General features: G+C 45.8%; 1 protein-coding gene across 4 annotated transcripts in view; it reads left to right on the top strand.

The window, feature by feature from the left end:
- GON4L (gon-4 like) overlaps nt 1-26,087 on the top strand; it is a 393,663-nt gene that overhangs the window by 317,564 nt on the left and 50,012 nt on the right. For 3 of the 4 annotated variants that reach the window (XM_069218468.1, XM_069218466.1, XM_069218467.1), the window contains 3 exons: nt 2,837-3,034; nt 6,311-6,454; nt 20,449-20,592. In XM_069218468.1, the coding sequence (XP_069074569.1) occupies nt 2,837-3,034; nt 6,311-6,454; nt 20,449-20,592 (486 nt within the window). The remainder of the gene's footprint in view (nt 1-2,836; nt 3,035-6,310; nt 6,455-20,448; nt 20,593-26,087) is intronic. The other variant, XM_069218469.1, reaches the window with a different exon arrangement.

Here is a 26,087-nt window from a genome sequence, read left to right as displayed (position 1 = left end):
TCATCAATGTTGTCGGCTTCTGTTCCGAACTCAAGAACTTTAATTTGTAACTGTTTTGCTTTGCTGATATTAAACACTGCTGTAAAAAACGTTAAGACAACATCAGGCATTCTTGTTGACTCCCATGATTTGCAGAGCTCTGGGGCATCACAAAATTTGTCATTAAGTCCAAAATCTAAATCTTTCAAGATGTTTCTCAAAATGGTTCTTGCTGATTTTACTGCATTCTGTGATCTTATTTTGGCAGCAAGAACCTCTGGAGTCACGTCAGCTTGAGAATGCCATAAGTGGCGCATTCTTTTTGTTAGACTGAAAAAAACGAATTCTGTCATTGTACATTTTCACCAGAAAATCTTAATTGAATTATTATGGATCAATACCGTTTCGTCAATGTTGACCATTATTTCTCTGATCTTACGGAGTGTGAACCCGTAGCCAGCACTCAAGAGTGGCTTTAAAACTTCATTTGCTTTTTCAGAGAGTGCAAACTTAACTGAAGTCTGGCAGTTATGTTGCTGCTGGGAGCTCAGTGTACATTCATATACTCAAATGTATGCATATATGTAGTTTGGGTGGGCATACAGATCCTCTGCTAATACATTCATCTTGCTTTTAAGTTCCGCTTCTCGGCTGTTAACTTAATCTTGGAGGAAACTAGCTGCAGATAAAAACATGTTTGCCCTTTGAGACTCGCATACTATGTACTTTCTTTCGTCAATCCCTTTGGCCCTGGTTCTGGCTAAACCACAGATAACACATTGAAGATTCTCTGCCGTCTGATCGGTTGTTGGAGGTGTACGAGGGGTAGCCATCAATCTTGTAAGTGGATGGGCATTGGGTTTGGTTGTCGCTTTCTCAGAAGTCGTGGATTCTTTTATTTTTGACAAACTTTTTCCAGGCTTTTTTCCATTGTATACGACTTGTAGCACTTGTTGTTACAATGATAAAATATTGGATTCTCTTCACCTATCAGTTTCAGTCTTTTGTAAACTTTGTCTTGCTGTATTTCTGGAGCAACTCAAACTCTCTTCTGTCCAGCCACACTTGATGTTAGCTTTTCTTTTGGATTAGTTTGGCATATGACACATTTTTCTTTGTTGAAGGAGTCCTCGGATTGTGTTGTTAGCAACACTTTATTAGGAGGTAAAGAGCCTCTGTTGCCACCTGTTTCGCTCATGTGTACAAATTTAAATCAACAGAAAACCTGAAACAAAGAATGATGTTAAAATAAATTACCAATATGATAGCTAAAACACATCTTTATGGAGCCACCATTTTGGAAAAATGCAGAGGGGTTGCTCTGAGTAGTCATTTTATGTCTCTATAAGACTGCTTGACCCCCAAAACCTATGTTTTGACACCTAAATGAAGTATATAGGTCTCATGGTTCCTGAAATAATACATCTCACTTCAACGCATCTGCCATTTTTAAAAATGTTGCCCAGAAAACTTGGCCCGGATTAGCAATGTCTACCCAAGCTAAATTACTTATCTAATGATACAAAAACAGAAATCAAAAATGAAAATCTCTGGGCAACAATTTTTTACAAGTGGCCAGGATTAAAAGGTATATAACTATTAAAGAAAAAATATAATATGAGTAAAAGTATAAAAGTACATGTAAACAGCACAATTCTACATTGTAGAAGCACAACAGGTAATATATTTGCTAGAAATGCATTTTATGGAGCAATGGGATTATTGCAACACTTTGACCACAATAAGGCTAACCCAGTGTGATATGAATTCCATAAATGAAGTTGTTTTGCATAGAAAAAACGCTATTTTGGAGAACAAGCTTATGGCATTTGTTTCAGTCTGACACAAAAGACGGATTGCAAATGTTATCTTACGGTGAAACCACAGGCATCTTGAGTTATTATGAAAACTTTACTTGCTAAACATTAATTAGAGACTATAGCCTGAAAAAGGTCAGGACAACAACCTCACCAGTGGCCAGTACATTTTGACTCACAAACCTCAGCACTGTGAGTTCTAGCTTGCGCAGCCAGCCATAAATGGACAGTTTCATAGGATTTTTGGTTTTGGTATAGTAGCCAAACTTCGTCACAGTTGTGGGCTTTTTTTAATTGACTGCAAGTGTTTTTTAAATTATTCTTTATTTTCTTGAAGAAACCATAGAACTTTTATTTTGCATGATATAATTAATCCCCTTCATTATGTCAAACCCTTCTGCGCGCTGGTGTTAACCATAATTAGTGTTGTGGGCCGCAGGCTGCACGCCTATCCCCATATATCAAGCACCCTCAGCTATGCTTAACAAACGTGTATTTTGTGGCATTTGTAGAGGGATCTGGGTGTAAGTGCCTAATCCACTAAACTAGCTGTAAGGGAACTAAGGCAGTGCTAGACAGACCGGTCTGCCAGGTCTGTGCACTCAACCATCTTTGCACGGCCTTTGGTTGCCCATGGTAAACCAACTGAGTACAGGCTGTTTTTTGTGTTTTTCTTTTTTTTTTTTTTTCTTTTTTATAACATTAACAACTTTATTAAGTCTGTATTCTCCTTAGGCGTTTCAATAATATTGTTGCCTAAAAGAATTCAAGGTTTCCTTATGCATGCTCCTTGAGGACCTTCGACCTTTGGCCCCTGAGAAGTAGAGCTGCCAGTTGAGAACCACAACTTGTCCCCTACCTTCATATGCTGCTCCGTAAATTGATTGTGGTCCCTGAGGTCTGGCCTCTTTTCATATTCAGATGTACCCTTGCATGGGTCTTGTTCCTTGAAAGATTGAGAGGCACGTTCTGATTAGCAGTCGGACTTCAAAATAATGTTGTCCCGCTATTGACTTGAGCTCTCCTGCTGTTACCTGTAGGTTCGCGAGGCCTTGCTGCACGTGCCAGGAAAATATGAAGCCTTTCTCCGCATTATCTACGAGTTTGAGACCAGCAAAAATGAGGCGACGGCTGTGGAGCTGTATTCCAGCCTTCAAGATCTTCTCTTTGATTACCCGCAGCTGCTCAAGGACTTTGCTGCCTTCTTGCTGCCCGACCAAGCGCTAGAGTGTGGACTGGTAGGTGTGTGTGTTTGTCAACTGGGGGAGCAAGCTGGTGCATTTAAGAATGAATACTTTTGAGCAATACTCTTTTTTCAAATCCAGTGCAATCTGTACTTGATTACTAATGAGCAATTGTAGCATGGGACCAAGAATTTCTTAATGAGCTTTCAAGGCACCATACTGGCAAACCTGCCATGTAATTAAGCATTTCTGATGGACTGAACTACTTGCAAAAGCATTTGCCAGAGAACAAGTTTTATTTAAGTTTTTCTTTGATGTTTTACTTCTACACATAGCCATTTAGTGACTCCAGAGCAGTTATAGCCACCCGGGAATCTCTTAAACCCCATCTTAAGACAGAGCGCATTTCTGGTGAGTTACTTGCATTTGTGTAGGACTTGCTACCTCTCATAGGGTCATGTAGCTATATGGAATCTGGCGTTGTTGTTTGCTCTAGTTTAAGGACTCACTAACCGTAGGTTAAGTGGTCTGTTGACAGAGTATTAAACTGTGGTTAGTGAGGCTGGAATTTTCTTGTCAGCTTCGTCCTATAATTGATCTGTCACAAGCATTGTGTACTTAGTTCTGTGTCATTAAGAATATTGTAATTTGTTTCATTCTGCTGGGATTTACAGTGCCCTTTGCCTAGTTTGAAGTGGCTCTTACGTTTCAAGACAGCTTTGCTCATTATGTAGTTTGCCTTTCTGTGTGCATGAGGGTGTGGTAAGTTTCAGTTAGCACATTGCGGGTGGTTGATTTGAAGATTAGTAAAAGAACATTAGTATGTTGTTGAGGACACAGTCGGTCAACTATGTTGCTTAGAATCATGCTGTGCATTCGACAGTGCTTGAGTTGTGAATATAAATTTATAAGAAAGTTGCAAACATTTAACCAACTACATGACCCGGATTTTTGTTGTGTGCTTGATCATGGCAGGAGTTATGTCCAATTTGTACATTTGGTGTGAGTATGACAATATAAAATGCTACTGTGGCGTAAACACCTTATCCATCTTATATGCATTGAAGGTCTGCACCTATATATATATAGATATAGATTGGGAGTCCTGAAATACATTGCTAATGGTTTCGTCCTGCTAGGGGTGCAATTTTAATTTTCCAGTTTTTAGCTTCTGGTGGCAGTTCGTTTCAAGGCACCTTTCTTTGCCTGTCATATAGCAAAGGTGTTATTCTTTGCCTGTGGATTTAGTAAGCTTGTTAGCTTTTTCTAAATAAGTATAGCTTGGCACAGAGCAGTCAGGCTTAACTTGGAGGCAATGTGTAAAGTGTTGATACAGCATTTTTAACCGTAATAAAGTGAAAAGACCACACAAGACAAATCCCACACCAATTCAGAAAAGTGGAGCAAAATTGAACTAATCAAGACCAAAAACACAAAAATTCAATCAGTAGAACCGAAGACAAGCAATTTTAAAGATCAGGTCTAACACTAACCCTTCACTATTGTCTGGGCCACTGGAAGTAAGTGAATGTGCGGCCGTGGCAATTTTTGCATAATTATAGATTTGCTGCATTTGCCACATTATCCATCATCTGCTGCATAATCTGCAGATTTTTACACAGGTCAAAAAAGGTTTCTAGCTCAAATGGTTCAAAAGTCACTAGAAATGCAGCAACATGTGTTGTTGTGCCATTGAAGGCCCTTTGCAAAGCTGGACTGGTCACCTTTCTATTGCTTATTGCTATATTGTGATGTTAAACAGGTGCTAATGAGGCGCTCTCAATGCCCAGATAGTGCTGCCAAGTTTACAATTGACGAAATAATTAAGATATATCAATACAAAATATGCCACATCATGCCGCATAACTGGTCTCCTCTTGCCGCATAATTTACTCAACACTGTCCCTAATTTGTCCATCTCCTGCCGCATAATTTCAGTGGCCCTGACTGTTGTACTAAATTGCCATTGTAATGTTCTAGTAGCGCCATAAACAACAAGGCAGAATGGTTTGTATGTGTCACCAGAACCCCAGATGTCACGAGTTAAGCATTTTTATACTGCATGTTTATTTTACTGCAGTTTAGTTGGAAAAAATGATTTTCCAGACTAGGGGTCAAATCAAAACCTGAAATAAATACCTCACTTTGCTTTTTTGGCTTTAGTAAAAAAAAGGAGCAAAAAAATATATTTGGTCAAGTACACCCTTTGCTTTGAGAAAAACATATTCTGTTTGTAGAAAGAACGGAGAATATGCAGCTAAAAACTGGCACAGATTTAAATTACATGGTTAAGGATTTGTTTACTTTTCATTAATAGGATGGTGATCAAACATTTGACGAAGGTAAAGCTCTTTATCATTGGGGCTCTCACTAAAAGTTATGAAACCCTTTTGTTACAGGGGCCAGTGAAATGTTTTCCACTTTTTACTAATCACACTGAAAATTAGGTTTGTACATCACTGATGTTTGACACTAACACCAAAAATGTAATATATTGTATGTATGTAGATGTGCAGAGTGTAATACACTATTCATCACGAACGTTGATTGAATGGATGGGCCATGAGTCATGTAAGACAAAGCCTCAAGTAAGTCATGGCGCCCTTTCCTTCCATCAGCAATGATAAGAAGCCGCATATTACACTCATTTACGGTTCTACACATTGGTTTATGCTGTTCTGCTTTTATATGTGCAGTAGTTAAAACAAAGGGTTTTAACAATATCCAGAGTATGAGGATTTGTTGTGTGAAAGAATCACATTAATTTAGTTTTTTGCTAATAGCCCCAGTTATTGTATTATGTCAGTTGCTTACTATGGAATCTGTGAGACAATCAGTACTATTTAGAGCAACTGTACTAATAAACACACAATCACACCTTTATTAAATAGTGGAAAGGTCATATTAATATCAGGCATGTAAGGTTGACTCAATGTAATAAATTGGAGTCCGTTTACAAGTGGTCAGGTAACCACATGCATGTATTATTTTGTTCAAGGCTTTTGCATTTCACATTTTATTAGAGAAATAAAGGACTGACTATGCGACTGTTGGGCGAGTGCACTTGTGGTGTAAGAAAGCTTGCCCTGCATAGGTGCTCAGTCTAAAATTGCTCTCAGTTCAAATTATTCCTGAGTGCTAAATTTATGCATATTCCTCACTGAGCTTTTCGTAAAGATTCAGTCATAACCTCCACTGTGCATGCAGCGGCTTGTCTATAACAACGTGCATTTGCGTGCTTCGATTTGTTGATGTCATGTTCTGCCCAGGTTTCACTTTTTCACCCATGCCTGAAAGAGTGATATGTTATTGTCTTTTCCTCCTTCACAGTTTGAAGAGCAACAAGCCTTTGACAAAAGCCGCAGGTTTCTTAGACAACTGGAGATTTGTTTTGCTGAGAATCCTTCACATCACCAGAAAATCATCAAAGTTCTCCAGGGCTGTGCCGAATGTTTCCCAGAGGAGATTGAAGAGGTATCTGGGCTTATAGAGGCACAAAATTGATCACACTTTCCCTTTTCTTTCTATATCGTTTACAATCTCCTATATTGTCACCCTTCTGTTCATATTTGCATCCAGGGATGCTCCCTCAGAGTGATTTAGCTGTTGATGCTAAGTCAGCTGGTTTTCCCTTGAGGCACCCATGCTTTTATCCCCTGAAATGAAGCTTCATGTTGACATTCTCTTCAAGAGACCACTGCTATATGCAGTGTGACATTGTTGTGTATGGAATCCGGCCACAGTGCTGAAACTTGCAATAAAATGTTTTAGCAGCAAAAATCCCCTACTACATTACAGTCCTGTCCTCCCAAAGTCCCTGGACTCCTGTAAGCCATCGCCTTAGTTAACTGCCTGCACTGCTGTTGAATGTACTAAAAGAAAATAGCTCTGCAGGGACACTTTCTTGAAGGCTTAACTCTCTCATATTAACCTTAAAGGAGCCTTCTGCTAACGAGGAAAAAAGTTGCACCTCTAGCAGTCACCAATTATAAACGTTTCAGAATGGTTTTTCATCTTAGGTTTTGAGATCTACTGTGACCTCATTCACTACATGATCCATTAACCTTACACCTTTTCATGGCCTGTGAACCTCAGAAACAACCTTCTCTGGTCGTGCATAGAAGGAGCCCAGTGGGTCTTATAAAAAACAACAACTTTAAATTGTCCATTTCTAGCTATCAACAAAGGGCTGGTTTCCACTGCGAACTTCCGAGTGACAACGCTTTAACAATGCTGCTTTACTCACAGCAGTTGGATGGATAATATCGCTGTTGGTGATACGTTTGTGTCTTCAGTGTGATATACTATGCATTTTGAAGTGCAGAAAATATCACAGGATATTGCTTTAACCCTCATTTAGAGGCTATTTCTCAAATGTGTAGGAAGTTATCCTGAACGATGACATGAAAGAATGATGATTTATTTAACTGACCATCTTCTCAGTGTAAACCATTTCGTCTCTCTTGCTTGAATTGGATTCAGAATTGACAGGTGATCACTAGCACCATTCCCTTAAGATACTCCACTAAACTCCTAGGAATTATGTGGTGCAAAGTGGTCTACCACAATACAACAAAAAGAAGCTCAGAAACAGTTCAATTAAAGGGATCAGCCAAAGTGAGACTTGTTTATTCAGTTGTTGACTAACAAACTCTTGTTTAAGTAACATTATGCTGCTATTCAAATCATCATGACTTACAAACCACACCAGCCAATATTAAAAACATACCTGATTGATTTGTGAGTTTCCTTTCAACTCCAAATTTTAAACGTAATTTTTTTTAAAGCAAAATACTCATTTCCTCAGAGAGCCGTCTGACCTCATTGTGCTGCCTCTTGTATGGCTGAAATGCTTTGGCATGCCTTCCAGTACTACGATGTTGCCAAAACGCTTTAATATCCCTATTGGGTTGTAAGTTTCAAACTGTGAGAGCTGGGCTTGATGTAATTGTCAGAAGCCAACATCTTTACGACAGTATGTCGCAACAGTTACACTGCAGTCAAAATATTTCGTACAGTCATTGACTATTTGATTAATTTACCAGGCTAAGTACCTGGTATCATAAAGTACAAGAAACAGAGGAAAAACAACTGAGGAGAGTGGGGACTGCTTTTCAGCTTGTTTCTTTGTGTAGTGTTTGGTCGTCATTGTTTATTTTAGTATGTGGGACCTTAACCTGCCTGATGGTAAAAGGTTTTTGCATGAAATAACGTCAAATAGTAAGACTTGACTTGGCACCTATTTCAGGGATTAAGCAGCACAGGTATTACTAGGTTCTTCATATTTAAATAGTTTGTGCCAATGGGCATCTAGTGCTTTGTTCACCAGTGTGTGGTGGGAATCCTCTCACCTCATCGCACTAGTACACTGTCCACTTGTCTGTCAACTGCCAGCACTAGCAAACATGGTGACTATTATCATTGTTCATAGTGATTGAGAATATAAATAATTCCATACATTTCATGCTGGATTAAGCAATTCCTGGTTGGCATGTTACTCATGCTACACATGGCAGTACCTCACATACAGCACTTAAAGTATTTATTTTCTTTCTTGTCCCCTGGCCACGTTCTCTCAACTACTTCCCAGATGTAGAAAACCAGTATTCAATTTTGCAATTGGTAATCCATGTAAATATGAAATATTTTCAGTAATCATCACAACTATATTTGTGGCCATGACTGTGGGGGGGACAAATACTGAACCTGACTCCAGCTAACGTCAGTTTTACGTGTTTGCCTAATTTTAAGTCCTTGTTCGTCTAAAGGTGATCACTAATTTCACTTTTGTGAACATTGGCTTGTGTTGCCTAATTTCGGAAAGAAAAACTCTAAGGGGAGGCCATCAGATAACACTGTGTTCGATGGCATGTGTAGCTGCAGGTACACATGTTGTGCATAGTCCGCCGTCTGGTGTTGGGTCGGAGTGTTACAGGTTGTTTTTCTTCGAAGAAGTATTTTCGAGTCCAGAGACCGAGGGACTCCTCCTCCTTCGTTCCATTGCGCATGGGCGTCGACTCCATGTTAGATTGTTTTTTTTCCGCCATCGGGTTCGGACGTGTTCCCTTTTCGCTCCGGGTTTCGGGACGGAAAGATAGTCTTAACTTCGGAAAACTACGTCGGTATTGTTTAGCTCGGGATCGGGTAAGAATAGAATCGACACCGAATCGTGAAGAGCTCCGGTAGCCCTTCGGGGTAATTTCGATCCCACGTCGGGGCCTGGTCGGCCCGACCGCGTGTAACATCGACACTGATGGAACGGACCCCGTTCCGATTCTGTCCTAAATGCCACAATAAATATCCATATACAGACCAACATTTGGTCTGTAACTTGTGCCTGTCGCCCGAGCACAAGGAAGAAACGTGTGAGGCCTGTCGTGCGTTTCGGTCCCGAAAAACGCTCCGTGACCGGCGAGCCAGAAGATTGCAGATGGCGTCCACGCCGACAGGACACCGAGAGTTCGAGGGACAAGGAGAAGAAGAGGAAGCCTTCTCCATCCATGAATCGGACTCGGAGGAATACGACGTCGAAGAAACCGTGAGTAAGACGTCGAAGCAACCACCACACAAGAAAACAGACAAGGCCCAGGGGACGCCACTGCCAACAGGCCATGGCTCAACCCATAAAGTAGGTGACCGTCCATCGGCACCGAAAAAGGCCGAACTGGTGCCGAGATCGTCCGACTCGGGTCGAGACACAGGCACGCAGCAATCTCGGGACCGAGAAAGTGCTGCCGAAAAAGATCGACGCCGAGACAGCGGAACCGAAGCTGCTCGGCGCAGAGACAGCGGCACCGAGGAAGATCGACGCCGAGAAAGCTCGACGCCGAAAAAGAAAAAATTCGCCTCGGAGCCGAAAACAAGCAGAGACACAGTTTTGGTGCCAAAACGACCAGCAACCGAACCAACTGCCAGCTCATATACAGAGGAACAATCACTGTCCTCTCAAATGCGCAAACACAGATTTGAAGAAGAGTTACAAACCACTGATGTAGACCACACACAAAAGCGGATCTTCATACAAAGTGGGACAGGGAAAATCAGCACTCTTCCCCCAATCAGGAGAAAAAGGAGACTCGAGTTCCAAACTCAAGAACAAACACCACAAAAAATGGTGAAGAAGGTAACTCCGCCACCCTCTCCTCCACCTGTAACTCACATATCACCGGCACAGACTCCGTCACATTCACCGGCTCATACCACCATGAGCCAAGATGACCAAGACGCTTGGGACCTATACGACGCCCCAGTATCAGACAATAGTCCTGAGTCGTACCCTACCAAGCCCTCGCCACCTGAGGACAGCACAGCGTATGCACAGGTGGTAGCTAGGGCAGCAGAGTTCCATAACGTGTCGTTACACGCAGAACCTGTCGAGGATGACTTCCTTTTCAACACCCTCTCCTCCACCCAAAGCCTGCCTATGCTTCCAGGAATACTAAGGCACGCAAAGCAGATCTTCAAAGAACCGGTCAAGAGTAGAGCGATAACTCCAAGGGTGGAGAAAAAATATAAAGCACCGCCCACAGACCCTGCTTTTATCACCTCACAACTGCCACCAGATTCAGTCGTGGTAGGGGCAGCTCGCAAGAGAGCCAACTCGCACACATCAGGCGAGGCACCACCTCCGGATAAAGAGAGCCGCAAGTTCGACGCAGCTGGGAAAAGGGTCGCAGTACAAGCTGCAAACCAGTGGCGCATCGCAAACTCTCAGGCGCTCCTAGCGCGATATGATAGAGCCCATTGGGACGAGATGCAGCATCTCATCGAGCATCTGCCCAAAGAATTTCAAAAACGGGCAAAACAAGTGGTCGAGGAGGGACAAAACATCTCCAATAACCAAATACGCTCCTCTATGGACGCAGCCGACACAGCTGCAAGAACAATAAATACCGCAGTAACCATAAGAAGGCACGCATGGTTGCGCACATCTGGCTTTAAACCGGAAATACAGCAAGCGGTGCTCAATATGCCGTTCAATGAACAGCAATTGTTTGGACCTGAAGTGGACACGGCAATTGAGAAATTGAAAAAGGACACTGACACAGCCAAGGCCATGGGCGCACTCTATTCCCCGCAGGGCAGAGGCACTTTCGGCACCTTCCGCAAAACAACTTTCAGAGGGGGGTTTCGGGGTCAAGCCACACAAGCCAGCACCTCACAATCAACACCGTCTACCTACCAGGGACAGTACCAAAGGGGAGGCTTTCGGGGCCAGTACAGAGGAGGACAATTCCCTAGAAACCGGGGAAAATTTCAAAGTCCAAAAACCCCTACAACCAAACAGTGACTCACAAGTCACTCAACCCCTTCACACAACACCAGTGGGGGGAAGACTAAGTCAGTTTTACAAATCCTGGGAGGAGATAACAACAGACACTTGGGTCCTATCAATTATCCGACATGGTTATTGCATAGAATTTCTCCAACTCCCTCCAAATGTCCCACCAAAAACACAGAATATGTAAAAACAACATTTAGACCTTCTAGAACTAGAAGTTCAAGCATTACTACAAAAGGACGCAATAGAATTGGTACCATGTACACAAGTAAACACAGGAGTTTACTCACTGTACTTTCTAATACCAAAAAAGGACGAAACACTGAGACCAATCCTAGATCTCAGAACACTAAACACCTACATCAAATCAGAACACTTTCACATGGTCACGCTACAAGACGTGTTACCACTGCTAAAGCAACAAGACTACATGACAACCTTAGATCTAAAGGACGCGTATTTCCACATACCGATACATCCCTCGCACAGGAAATACCTAAGGTTCGTATTCAAGGGAATACATTACCAATTCAAAGTGTTGCCGTTCGGTATAACAACCGCACCAAGAGTATTCACAAAATGCCTAGCAGTAGTAGCTGCACACATCATAAGGCAGCAAATACACGTATTCCCGTACCTAGACGATTGGCTAATCAAGACCAACTCCCTAACAAAGTGTTCACAACACACAGATTATGTCATACAAACCCTCTACAAACTCGGTTTCTCCATCAACTACACAAAATCTCACATTCTGCCGTGCAAAACACAGCAATACTTAGGAGCGACAATCAACACAACAAAGGGAATAGCCACTCCAAGTCCACAAAGGGTTCAAAATTTTCACAAGGTTATACAAGCCATGTATCCAACACAAAAGATACAGGCAAAGACGGTATTAAAACTCCTAGGCATGATGTCCTCATGCATAGTGTAGGAAGTTGGCTCTGTATGTGCTATTTCAAAGTAAGGAATAGCATGCACAGAGTCCAAGGGTTCCCCTTAGAGGTAAGATAGTGGCAAAAAGAGATAATACTAATGCTCTATTTTGTGGTAGTGTGGTCGAGCAGTAGGCTTATCCAAGGAGTAGTGTTAAGCATTTGTTGTACATACACATAGACAATAAATGAGGTACTGTAGGAAGTTGGCTCTGTATGTGCTATTTCAAAGTAAGGAATAGCATGCACAGAGTCCAAGGGTTCCCCTTAGAGGTAAAATAGTGGTAAAAATAGATAATACTAATGCTCTATTTTGTGGTAGTGTGGTCGAGCAGTAGGCTTATCCAAGGAGTAGTGTTAAGCATTTGTTGTACATACACATAGACAATAAATGAGGTACACACACTCAGAGACAAATCCAGCCAATAGGTTTTTGGTATAGAAAAATATCTTTTCTTAGTTTATTTTAAGAACCACAGGTTCAAATTCTACATGTAATATCTCATTCGAAAGGTATTGCAGGTAAGTACTTTAGGAACTTCAAATCATAAAAATTACATGTATACTTTACAAGTTATTGACAAATAGCTGTTTTAAAAGTGGACACTTAGTGCAATTTTCACAGTTCCTGGGGGAGGTAAGTTTTTGTTAGTTTTACCAGGTAAGTACGACACTTACAGGGTTCAGTTCTTGGTCCAAGGTAGCCCACCGTTGGGGGTTCAGAGCAACCCCAAAGTCACCACACCAGCAGCTCAGGGCCGGTCAGGTGCAGAGTTCAAAGTGGTGCCCAAAACACATAGGCTAGAATGGAGAGAAGGGGGTGCCCCGGTTCCGGTCTGCTTGCAGGTAAGTACCCGCGTCTTCGGAGGGCAGACCAGGGGGGTTTTGTAGGGCACCGGGGGGGGACACAAGCCCACACAGAAATTTCACCCTCAGCAGCGCGGGGGCGGCCGGGTGCAGTGTAGAAACAGGCGTCGGGTTCGCAATGTTAGTCTATGAGAGATCTCGGGATCTCTTCAGCGCTGCAGGCAGGCAAGGGGGGGGTTCCTCGGGGAAACCTCCACTTGGGCAAGGGAGAGGGACTCCTGGGGGTCACTTCTCCAGTGAAAGTCCGGTCCTTCAGGTCCTGGGGGCTGCGGGTGCAGGGTCTCTCCCAGGCGTCGGGACTTTAGGTTCAAAGAGTCGCGGTCAGGGGAAGCCTCGGGATTCCCTCTGCAGGCGGCGCTGTGGGGGCTCAGGGGGGACAGGTTTTGGTACTCACAGTATCAGAGTAGTCCTGGGGTCCCTCCTGAGGTGTTGGATCGCCACCAGCCGAGTCGGGGTCGCCGGGTGCAGTGTTGCAAGTCTCACGCTTCTTGCGGGGAGCTTGCAGGGTTCTTTAAAGCTGCTGGAAACAAAGTTGCAGCTTTTCTTGGAGCAGGTCCGCTGTCCTCGGGAGTTTCTTGTCTTTTCGAAGCAGGGGCAGTCCTCAGAGGATGTCGAGGTCGCTGGTCCCTTTGGAAGGCGTCGCTGGAGCAGGATCTTTGGAAGGCAGGAGACAGGCCGGTGAGTTTCTGGAGCCAAGGCAGTTGTCGTCTTCTGGTCTTCCTCTGCAGGGGTTTTCAGCTAGGCAGTCCTTCTTCTTGTAGTTGCAGGAATCTAATCTTCTAGGGTTCAGGGTAGCCCTTAAATACTAAATTTAAGGGCGTGTTGAGGTCTGGGGGGTTAGTAGCCAATGGCTACTAGCCCTGAGGGTGGGTACACCCTCTTTGTGCCTCCTCCCAAGGGGAGGGGGTCACAATCCTAACCCTATTGGGGGAATCCTCCATCTGCAAGATGGAGGATTTCTAAAAGTCAGAGTCACCTCAGCTCAGGAAACCTTAGGGGCTGTCCTGACTGGCCAGTGACTCCTCCTTGTTGCTTTCTTTGTTCCCTCCAGCCTTGCCGCCAAAAGTGGGGGCCGTGGCCGGAGGGGGCGGGCAACTCCACTAAGCTGGAGTGCCCTGCTGGGCTGTGACAAAGGGGTGAGCCTTTGAGGCTCACCGCCAGGTGTTACAGTTCCTGCCTGGGGGAGGTGTTAGCATCTCCACCCAGTGCAGGCTTTGTTACTGGCCTCAGAGTGACAAAGGCACTCTCCCCATGGGGCCAGCAACATGTCTCTAGTGTGGCAGGCTGCTGGAACCAGTCAGCCTACACAGATAGTTGGTTAAGTTTCAGGGGGCACCTCTAAGGTGCCCTCTGTGGTGTATTTTACAATAAAATGTACACTGGCATCAGTGTGCATTTATTGTGCTGAGAAGTTTGATACCAAACTTCCCAGTTTTCAGTGTAGCCATTATGGTGCTGTGGAGTTCGTGTAAAACAGACTCCCAGACCATATACTCTTATGGCTACCCTGCACTTACAATGTCTAAGGTTTTGCTTAGACACTGTAGGGGCATAGTGCTCATGCACTGGTACCCTCACCTATGGTATAGTGCACCCTGCCTTAGGGCTGTAAGGCCTGCTAGAGGGGTGTCTTATCTATACTGCATAGGCAGTGAGAGGCTGGCATGGCACCCTGAGGGGAGTGCCATGTCGACTTACTCATTTTGTTCTCACTAGCACACACAGGCTTGTAAGCAGTGTGGCTGTGCTGAGTGAGGGGTCTCTAGGGTGGCATAATGCATGCTGCAGCCCTTAGAGACCTTCCCTGGCATCAGGGCCCTTGGTACCAGAGGTACCAGTTACAAGGGACTTATCTGGATGCCAGGGTGTGCCAATTGTGGGATCAATGGTACATTTTAGGTGAAAGAACACTGGTGCTGGGGCCTGGTTAGCAGGGTCCCAGCACACTTCTCAGTCAAGTCAGCATCAGTATCAGGCAAAAAGTGGGGGGTAACTGCAACAGGGAGCCATTTCTTTACAGGTACACACACTCAGAGACAAATCCAGCCAATAGGTTTTTATATAGAAAAATATCTTTTCTTAGTTTATTTTAAGAACCACAGGTTCAAATTCTACATGTAATATCTCATTCGAAAGGTATTGCAGGTAAGTCCTTTAGGAACTTCAAATCATCAAAATTGCATGTATACTTTTCAAGTTATTCACAAATAGCTGTTTTAAAAGTGGACACTTAGTGCAATTTTCACAGTTCCTAGGGGAGGTAAGTATTTGTTAGGTTAACCAGGTAAGTAAGACACTTACAGGGCTTAGTTCTTGGTCCAAGGTAGCCCACCGTTGGGGGTTCAGAGCAACCCCAAAGTCACCACACCAGCAGCTCAGGGCCGGTCAGGTGCAGAGTTCAAAGTGGTGCCCAAAACGCATAGGCTAGAATGGAGAGAAGGGGGTGCCCCGGTTCCGGTCTGCTTGCAGGTAAGTACCCGCGTCTTCGGAGGGCAGACCAGGGGGGTTTTGTAGGGCACCGGGGGGGACACAAGTCCACACAGAAATTTCACCCTCAGCGGCGCGGGGGCGGCCGGGTGCAGTGTAGAAACAAGCGTCGGGTTCGCAATGTTAGTCTATGAGAGATCTCGGGATCTCTTCAGCGCTGCAGGCAGGCAAGGGGGGGGTTCCTCGGGGAAACCTCCACTTGGGCAAGGGAGAGGGACTCCTGGGGGTCACTTCTCCAGTGAAAGTCCGGTCCTTCAGGTCCTGGGGGCTGCGGGTGCAGGGTCTCTCCCAGGCGTCGGGACTTTAGGTTCAAAGAGTCGCGGTCAGGGGAAGCCTCGGGATTCCCTCTGCAGGCGGCGCTGTGGGGGCTCAGGGGGGACAGGTTTTGGTACTCACAGTATCAGAGTAGTCCTGGGGTCCCTCCTGAGGTGTTGGATCGCCACCAGCCGAGTCGGGGTCGCCGGGTGCAGTGTTGCAAGTCTCACGCTTCTTGCGGGAAGCTTGCAGGGTTCTTTAAAGCTGCTGGAAACAAAGTTGCAGCTTTTCTTGGAGCAGGTCCGCTGTCCTCGGGAGTTTCTTGTCTTTTCGAAGCAGGGGCAGTCCTCAGAGGATGTCGAGGTCGCTGGTCCCTTTGGAAGGCGTCGCTGGAGCAGGATCTTTGGAAGGCAGGAGACAGGCCGGTGAGTTTCTGGAGCCAAGGCAGTTGTCGTCTTCTGGTCTTCCTCTGCAGGGGTTTTCAGCTAGGCAGTCCTTCTTCTTGTAGTTGCAGTAATCTAATTTTCTAGGGTTCAGGGTAGCCCTTAAATACTAAATTTAAGGGCGTGTTTAGGTCTGGGGGGTTAGTAGCCAATGGCTACTAGCCCTGAGGGTGGGTACACCCTCTTTGTGCCTCCTCCCAAGGGGAGGGGGTCACAATCCTAACCCTATTGGGGGAATCCTCCATCTGCAAGATGGAGGATTTCTAAAAGTTAGAGTCACCTCAGCTCAGGACACCTTAGGGGCTGTCCTGACTGGCCAGTGACTCCTCCTTGTTTTTCTCATTATTTTCTCCGGCCTTGCCGCCAAAAGTGGGGCCTGGCCGGAGGGGGCGGGCAACTCCACTAGCTGGAGTGTCCTGCTGGGTTGGCACAAAGGAGGTGAGCCTTTGAGGCTCACCGCCAGGTGTGACAATTCCTGCCTGGGGGAGGTGTTAGCATCTCCACCCAGTGCAGGCTTTGTTACTAGCCTCAGAGTGACAAAGGCACTCTCCCCATGGGGCCAGCAACATGTCTCGGTTTGTGGCAGGCTGCTAAAACTAGTCAGCCTACACAGATAGTCGGTTAAGTTTCAGGGGGCACCTCTAAGGTGCCCTCTGTGGTGTATTTTACAATAAAATGTACACTGGCATCAGTGTGCATTTATTGTGCTGAGAAGTTTGATACCAAACTTCCCAGTTTTCAGTGTAGCCATTATGGTGCTGTGGAGTTCGTTTTTGACAGACTCCCAGACAATATACTCTTATGGCTACCCTGCACTTACAATGTCTAAGGTTTTGTTTAGACACTGTAGGGGTACCATGCTCATGCACTGGTACCCTCACCTATGGTATAGTGCACCCTGCCTTAGGGCTGTAAGGCCTGCTAGAGGGGTGTCTTACCTATACTGCATAGGCAGTGAGAGGCTGGCATGGCACCCTGAGGGGAGTGCCATGTCGACTTACTCGTTTTGTCCTCACTAGCACACACAAGCTGGCAAGCAGTGTGTCTGTGCTGAGTGAGAGGTCTCCAGGGTGGCATAAGACATGCTGCAGCCCTTAGAGACCTTCCTTGGCATCAGGGCCCTTGGTACTAGAAGTACCAGTTACAAGGGACTTATCTGGATGCCAGGGTCTGCCAATTGTGGATACAAAAGTACAGGTTAGGGAAAGAACACTGGTGCTGGGGCCTGGTTAGCAGGCCTCAGCACACTTTCAATTGTAAACATAGCATCAGCAAAGGCAAAAAGTCAGGGGGCAACCATGCCAAGGAGGCATTTCCTTACACATAGCCATTGTCCCAAACGCAAGACTGCACATGAGGCCCTTACAACAGTGCCTAGCATCACAGTGGTCACATGCACAGGGTCACCTTCTAGATCTGGTGTTGATAGACCGCCAAACATACATCTCGCTTCTATGGTGGAACAGTATAAATTTAAACAAAGGGCGGCCTTTCCAAGACCCAGTGCCACAATACGTGATAACAACAGATGCTTCCATGACAGGGTGGGGAGCACACCTCAATCAACACAGCATCCAAGGACAATGGGACGTACATCAAACAAAACTGCATATAAATCACCTCGAATTGTTAGCAGTATTCCTAGCGTTGAAAGCATTTCAACCCATCATAACCCACAAATACATTCTTGTCAAAACAGACAACATGACAACAATGTATTATCTAAACAAACAGGGGGGAACACACTCGACACAGCTGTGCCTCCTGGCACAAAAGATATGGCAATGGGCAATTCACAACCACATTCGCCTAATAGCACAATTTATTCCAGGGATCCAAAATCAACTAGCAGACAACCTCTCTCGAGATCACCAACAGGTCCACGAATGGGAGATTCACCCTCAAATTCTAAACACTTACTTCAAAATTTGGGGGACACCTCAAATAGACCTATTTGCAACAAAGGAGAACGCAAAATGCCAAAACTTCGCATCCAGGTACCCACACAGGCAGTCTCAAGGCAATGCTCTATGGATGAACTGGTCAGGGATATTTGCGTACGCTTTTCCCCCTCTCCCTCTCCTTCCATATCTAGTAAACAAATTGAGTCAAAACAAACTCAAACTCATACTAATAGCACCAACATGGGCAAGACAACCTTGGTACACTACACTACTAGACCTGTCAGTAGTACCCCATGTCAGGTTGCCCAACAGACCAGATCTGTTAACACAACACAAACAACAGATCAGGCATCCAAACCCAGCATCGCTGAATCTAGCAATCTGGCTCCTGAGATCCTAGAATTCGGACATTCAAACCTCACCCAAGAATGTATGGAAGTCATAAAACAAGCTAGAAGACCATCCACTAGACACTGCTATGCAAGCAAATGGAAAAGATTTGTTTGCTACTGCCATAATAATCAAGTTCAACCATTACATGCATCTCCAAAGGATGTAGTGGGATACTTACTACATTTACAGAAATCAAATCTAGCCTTCTCTTCCATAAAGATACACCTTGCAGCAATATCTGCATACCTGCAGATTACCCATTCAACTTCACTATTTAGGATACCTGTCATTAAAGCGTTTATGGAAGGCCTAAAAAGAATTATACCACCAAGAACACCACCTGTTCCTTCATGGAACCTCAACATCGTCTTAACAAGACTCATGGGCCCACCTTTTGAACCCATGCACTCATGCGAAATGCAATTCTTAACGTGGAAGGTTGCATTTCTCATTGCCATCACATCTCTAAGAAGAGTAAGTGAAATTCAGGCGTTTACTATACAAGAACCTTTTATTCAAATACACAAAAATAAAGTAGTCCTAAGAACCAATCCAAAATTTTTACCAAAAGTTATTTCGCCGTTCCACTTAAATCAAACGGTAGAACTACCAGTGTTCTTCCCACAGCCAGACTCAGTAGCTGAAAGGGCACTACATACATTAGACATCAGAAGAGCACTAATGTACTACATTGACAGAACAAAAGAAATAAGGGAAACAAAACAACTGTTTATTGCATTTCAAAAACCTCATACAGGAAACCCAATATCAAAACAGGGTATAGCCAGATGGATAGTTAAGTGCATCCAAACCTGCTACCTTAAAGCAAAGAGAGAACTGCCCATTACACCAAGGGCACATTCAACCAGAAAGAAAGGCGCTACCATGGCCTTCCTAGGAAACATTCCAATGAACGAGATATGTAAGGCAGCCACATGGTCTACGCCTCACACATTTACTAAGCACTACTGTGTAGACGTGCTATCCGCACAACAAGCCACAGTAGGTCAAGCCGTACTAAGAACTTTATTTCAGACTACTTCCACTCCTACAGGCTGAGCCACCGCTTTTGGGGAGATAACTGCTTACTAGTCTATGCACAACATGTGTATCTGCAGCTACACATGCCATCAAACTGAAAATGTCACTTACCCAGTGTACATCTGTTCGTGGCATTAGTCGCTGCAGATTCACATGTGCCCACCCACCTCCCCGGGAGCCTGTAGCCGTTTGGAAGTTATCTTCAACATTTGTACATTTGTAAATATATTACTTAAACCTTAGTTGGTACATACTTATTCATTCCATTGCATGGGCACTATTACTAACATACACAACTCCTACCTCACCCTCTGCGGGGAAAACAATCTAACATGGAGTCGACGCCCATGCGCAATGGAACGAAGGAGGAGGAGTCCCTCGGGACTCGAAAATACTTCTTCGAAGAAAAACAACCTGTAACACTCCGACCCAACACCAGACGGCGGACTATGCACAACATGTGAATCTGCAGCGACTAATGCCACGAACAGATGTACACTGGGTAAGTGACATTTTCATTTTCTCCCAGGTGTTGATTTTTTTCTTGTTTTTTTGTTTTCTCTGCAGCCTCATAACACCGTTGGCTACAAGCTAGTTACATCTATTTTTCATAAGTACATTTTTGTAATGAAAATTATACTTGTAACACCCGGCAACCACTCATCAAGGGCAAGCTTTGGCATGAAGGTTGACTTATGCTGCGTGTACTCTTACATCTGCTGATGCTGAGGTGTATGAAAAACTGTTAGTTTGCGATGAGAGATGCATTTAAGAAAGCTGTGAATTGGTACAAGTCTGTTTGTTTCTCACATTAAACAAAATAGCAAACGTGATTGTGATTAATCTACTGTGCCCCCAGTTGAAGACACAGATGGGGGTGTTGCTAAAAGGACATGACCACTTGCAGGAGGAATTTTCCTTGTTCTTCGATCATTTGCGCCCACCTGCCAGCCGAATGGGAGACTTTGAGTTCATCAACTGGACAGAGGAGAAGGAATATGAGGTACTAAGATTCTTTACCTTCCTGATAAGCGCATTAGCAGTGGCAGCTGGGAAGTGTGTGTGACTTTCTCCAAGGGGTGAACTGGTATAAGATTTAACGCAACATGAATGAAAGAGTGTTGATTTTATGATCAGACGTAGAGCACCTATTTTCCACATTATCTATTTTATCATTGTCTCTCTACAACAAAGAACACACAGAATTAGAATTTAAAAACGGAGAATTCAGAACTTGAAATTTCTTCCAGCGCACCTGGCTGCTAGTGTTGTGCCCATGAAAATACAGATCAGTTTTCCTAAAATCTTTGTTTCAGTATCAGGCATGACTTGATTGTGTCATTATTATGTGACCATAAAACCAACAGTGCACTCAAGACACAGATTTATTTTCTTTTGTATGTTACTAAGAGACATTATTACACGTTGGCTGACTTTGTACAGGGAGTTCAGGTTAAGGCTATCCTCAGAAGTATCCTTCAACTATACATGTTATTAATGCTGTCTGACTGCTTCCCTGTCATTCACTTTGCTGCTGTCCTTATTCTTGGCTTCTCCCGTTCGTGTCTATTTTGTGAATTTTGCACATATGTCCAGATCTCGTTTATATGATTTTATGGAATGTAGATTACAGAAAATGTAAATTTGTGGCAAGTCCAGGAAGGGTTGATTGGAAAAATAAGTTAATTCCTTCATTTTAATGCATGTGGTTGGATTGTCCAGCAGATGAAAACAAAACAAACCAAGGTTAGCCTGTTGAGGCGCTAAGTATTGCATTATAATACAATTTCCCCATACACACTATATTCAGAGAACTACATCGGGCTGCCACTTTCTCTTGTAATATATTTACATATGATGTAGACAACTAGATACATTGTTATAAATTAATTGATGCAGCGTGTAAGGAAATGCCTCCTTGGCATGGTTACCCCCTGGCTTTTTGCCTTTGCTGATGCTATGTTTTTATTTGAAAGTGTGCTGAGGCCTGCTAACTAGGCCCCAGCACCAGTGTTCTTTCCCTAACCTGTACTTTTGTTTACACAACTGGCACACCCTGGCATCCAGGTCAGTCCCTTGTAACTGGTACCCCTGGTACCAAGGGCCCTGATGCCAGGGAAGGTCTCTAAGGGCTGCAGCATGTCTTATGCCACCCTGGAGACCCCTCACTCAGCACAGACACACTGCTTGCCAGCTTGTGTGTGCTGGTGAGGACAAAACGAGTAAGTCGACATGGCACTCCCCTCAGGGTGCCATGCCAACTTCACACTGCCTATGCAGTATAGATAAGTCACCCCTCTAGCAGGCCTTACAGCCCTAAGGCAGAGTGCACTATACCATAGGTGAGGGCACCAGTGCATGAGCACTGTGCCCCTACAGTGTCTAAGCCAAACCTTAGTCATTGTAAGTGCAGGGTAGCCATAAGAGTATATGGTCTGGGAGTGTGTCAAACACGAACTCCACAGCACCATAATGGCTACACTGAAAACTGGGAAGTTTGGTATCAAACTTCTCAGCACAATAAATGCACACTGATGCCAGTGTACATTTTATTGTAAAACACACCCCAGAGGGCACCTTAGACTTGCCCCCGGAAACCTTAACCAACTACCCGTGTAGGCTGACTGGTTTTAGCAGCCTGCCACACTCGAGACATGTTGCTGGCCACATGGGGAGAGTGCCTTTGTCACTCTGTGGCTAGTAACAAAGCCTGCACTGGGTGGAGATGCATATCACCTCCCCCTTGCAGGAGCTGTAACACCTGGCGGTGAGCCTCAAAGGCTCACCCCCTTTGTTACAGCACCACAGGGCATTCCAGCTAGTGGAGTTGCCCGCCCCCTCCGGCCACGGCCCTACTTTTGGCGGCAAGGCCGGAGGAGATAATGAGAAAAACAAGGAGGAGTCACTGGCCAGTCAGGACAGCCCCTAAGGCAACCTGAGCTGAAGTGACTCTGACTTTTAGGAATCCTCCATCTTGCAGATGGAGGATCCCCCCAATAGGGATAGGAATGTGACCCCCTCCCCTTGGGAGGAGGCACAAAGAGGGTGTAGCCACCCTCAGGGATAGTAGCCATTGGCTACTGCCCTCCCTGACCTAAACACACCCCTAGATTCTGTATTTAGGGGCTCCCCTGAACCTAGGAACTCAGATTCCTGCAACCTAAGAAGAAGAGGAGTGCTGAGCTGAAAAACCCTGCAGAGAAGACGGAGACACCAACTGCTTTGGCCCCAGCCCTACCGGCCTGTCTCCCCCCTTCGGAAGAAAACTGCTCCAGCGACGCTTTCCCCAGGAACAGCGACCTCTGAATCCTCAGAGGACTGCCCTGCTCTAAAATGACCAAGAAACTCCCGAGAACAGCGGCCCTGTTCACCCAAGACTGCAACTTTGTTTCCAAAGAAGCAACTTAAAGACAACTGCATTTCCCGCCAGAAGCGTGAGACTTGCAACTCTGCACCTGACGCCCCCGGCTCAACTTGTGGAGAAACCACACTTCAGGGAGGACTCCCCGGCGACTACGAGACCGTGAGTAGCCAGAGTTGTCCCCCCTGAGCCCCCACAGTGACGCCTGCAGAGGGAATCCCGAGGCTCCCCTGACCGCCTGACTCCCACATCCCGACGCCTGGAAAAGACTCTGCACCCGCAGCCCCCAGGACCTGAAAGATCGGAACTCCAGTGCAGGAGTGACCCCCAGGAGGCCCTCTCCCTTGCCCAGGTGGTGGCTACCCCGAGGACCCCCCCCCCCCCCCTTGCCTGCCTGCATCGCTGAAGAGACCCCTTGGTCTCCCATTGATTCCAATTGAAAACCCGACGTGTGTTTGCACACTGCACCCGGCCGCCCCCGTGCTGCTGAAGGTGTACTTTCTGTGCTAACTTGTGTTCCCCCGCCCCTGGTGCCCTACAAAACCCCCCTGATCTGCCCTCCGAAGACGCGGGTACTTACCTGCTGGCAGACTGGAACCGGGGCACCCCCTTGTAAAGAAATGGCTCCCTGTTGCAGTTACCCCCCACTTTTTGCCTGATACTGATGCTGACTTGACTGAGAAGTGTGCTGGGACCCTGCTAACCAGGCCCCAGCACCAGTGTTCTTTCACCTAAAATGTACCATTGTCTCCACAATTGGCACAACCCTGGCACCCAGGTAAGTCCCTTGTAACTGGTACCCCTGGTACCAAGGGCCCTGATGCCAGGGAAGGTCTCTAAGGGCTGCAGCATGTCTTATGCCACCCTGGGGACCCCTCACTCAGCACAGACACACTGCTTGCCAGCTTGTGTGTGCTGGTGGGGAGAAAATGACTAAGTCGACATGGCACTCCCCTCAGGGTGCCATGCCAACCTCATACTGCCTGTGGCATAGGTAAGTCACCCTTCTAGCAGGCCTTACAGCCCTAAGGCAGGGTGCACAATACCACAGGTGAGGGCATATGTGCATGAGCACTATGCCCCTACAGTGTCTAAGAAAAACCTTAGACATTGTAAGTGCAGGGTAGCCATAAGAGTATATGGGCTGGGAGTCTGTCAAAAACGAACTCCACAGCTCCATAATGGCTACACTGAATACTGGGAAGTTTAGTATCAAACTTCTCAGAATATTAAACCCACACTGATGCCAGTGTTGGATTTATTAAAAAATGCACACAGAGGGCGTCTTAGAGATACCCCCTGTATTTTACCCAATTGTTCAGTGCAGGACTGACTGGTCTGTGCCAGCCTGCTGCTGAGAGACGAGTTTCTGACCCCATGCGGTGAGAGCCTTTGTGCTCTCTGAGGACAGAAACAAAGCCTGCTCTGGGTGGAGGTTCTTCACACCTCCCCCCTGCAGGAACTGCAACACCTAGCAGTGAGCTTCAAAGGCTCAAGCTTTGTGTTACAATGCCCCAGGGCACTCCAGCTAGTGGAGATGCCCGCCCCCTGGACCCAGCCCCCACTTTTGGCGGCAAGTCCAGGAGAGATAATGAGAAAAACAAGGAGGAGTCACTGGCCAGTCAGGACAGCCCCTAAGGTGTCCTGAGCTGAGGTGACTCTGACTTTTAGAAATCCTCCATCTTGCAGATGGAGGATTCCCCCAATAGGGATAGGAATGTGACCCCCTGCCCTTGGGAGGAGGCACAAAGAGGGTGTACCCACCCTCAGGGCTAGTAGCCATTGGCTACTAACCCCCCAGACCTAAACACGCCCTTAAATTTAGTATTTAAGGGCTTCCCTGAACCTAAAGATTTAGATTCCTGCAACTTACAAGAAGAAGAGGACTGCTGAGCTGAAAACCCCTGCAGAAGAAGAAAGAAGACACCAACTGCTTTGGCCCCAGTCCTACCAGCCTGTCTCCTGCCTTCCAAAGAAACCTGCTCCAGCGACGCTTTCCCAAGGACCAGCAACCTCTGAATCCTCAGAGGACTGCCCTGCTTCAAGAAAGACAAGAAACTCCCGAGGACAGCGGCACTGCTCCAAAAAGACTGCAACTTTGTTACAGAGGAGCAGATTTAAAGACCCCTGCAAATCCCCACAAGAAGCGTGAGACTTGCAACACTGCACCCGGTGAAGAAACAACGCTTCAGGGAGGACCCTCCGGCGACTCCAAGACTGTGAGTAACCAAAGTTGTCCCCCCTGAACGCCCACAGCGACGCCTGCAGAGGGAATCCCGAGGCTCCCCCTGACCGCGACTGCCTGACTCTGAAATCCCGACGGCTGGAAAAGACCCTGCACCCGCAGCCCCCAGCACCTGAAGGATCGGAACTCCAGTGCAGGAGTGACCCCCAGGAGGCCCTCTCCCTTGCACAGGTGGTGGCTACCCCGAGGAGCCCCCCCCTTGCCTGCCTGCACCGCTGAAGAGACCCCTTGGTCTCCCATTGAAACCTACAGAGAACCCGACGCTTGTTTGCACACTGCACCCGGCCGCCCCCGCGCTGCTGAGGGTATACTTTCTGTGTGGACTTGTGTCCCCCCCGGTGCCCTACAAAACCCCCCTGGTCTGCCCTCCGAAAACGCGGGTACTTACCTGCTGGCAGACTGGAACCGGGGCACCCCCTTCTCTCCATTGAAGCCTATGTGTTTTGGGCACCTCTTTGACCTCTGCACCTGACCGGCCCTGAGCTGCTGGTGTGGTAACTTTGGGGTTGCTCTGAACCCCCAACGGTGGGCTACCTTGGACCCAAAACCGAGACCTGTAAGTGATTTACTTACCTGCTAAAAATAACAATACTTTACCTCCCCCAGGAACTGTGAAAATTGCACTGTGTCCACTTTTAAAACAGCTATTTGTGTTTTATGTGAAAAGTATATATGCTACTGTAATTATTCAAAGTTCCTAAAGTACTTACCTGCAATACCTTTCAAATGGGATATTACATGTAGAATTTGAACCTGTGGTTCTTAAAATAAACTAAGAAAATATATTTTTCTATACAAAAACCTATTGGCTTGGAATTGTCTCGGAGTGTGTGTTCCTCATTTATTGCCTGTGTGTATGTACAACAAATGCTTAACACTACTCCTTTGATAA

This window comes from Pleurodeles waltl, chromosome 12 (assembly GCF_031143425.1).
Source record: "Pleurodeles waltl isolate 20211129_DDA chromosome 12, aPleWal1.hap1.20221129, whole genome shotgun sequence".
NCBI lineage: Eukaryota > Metazoa > Chordata > Amphibia > Caudata > Salamandridae > Pleurodeles > Pleurodeles waltl.
Note: the sequence above shows the minus strand (reverse complement) of the source record. Positions and strands in the feature narration are given on the sequence as shown.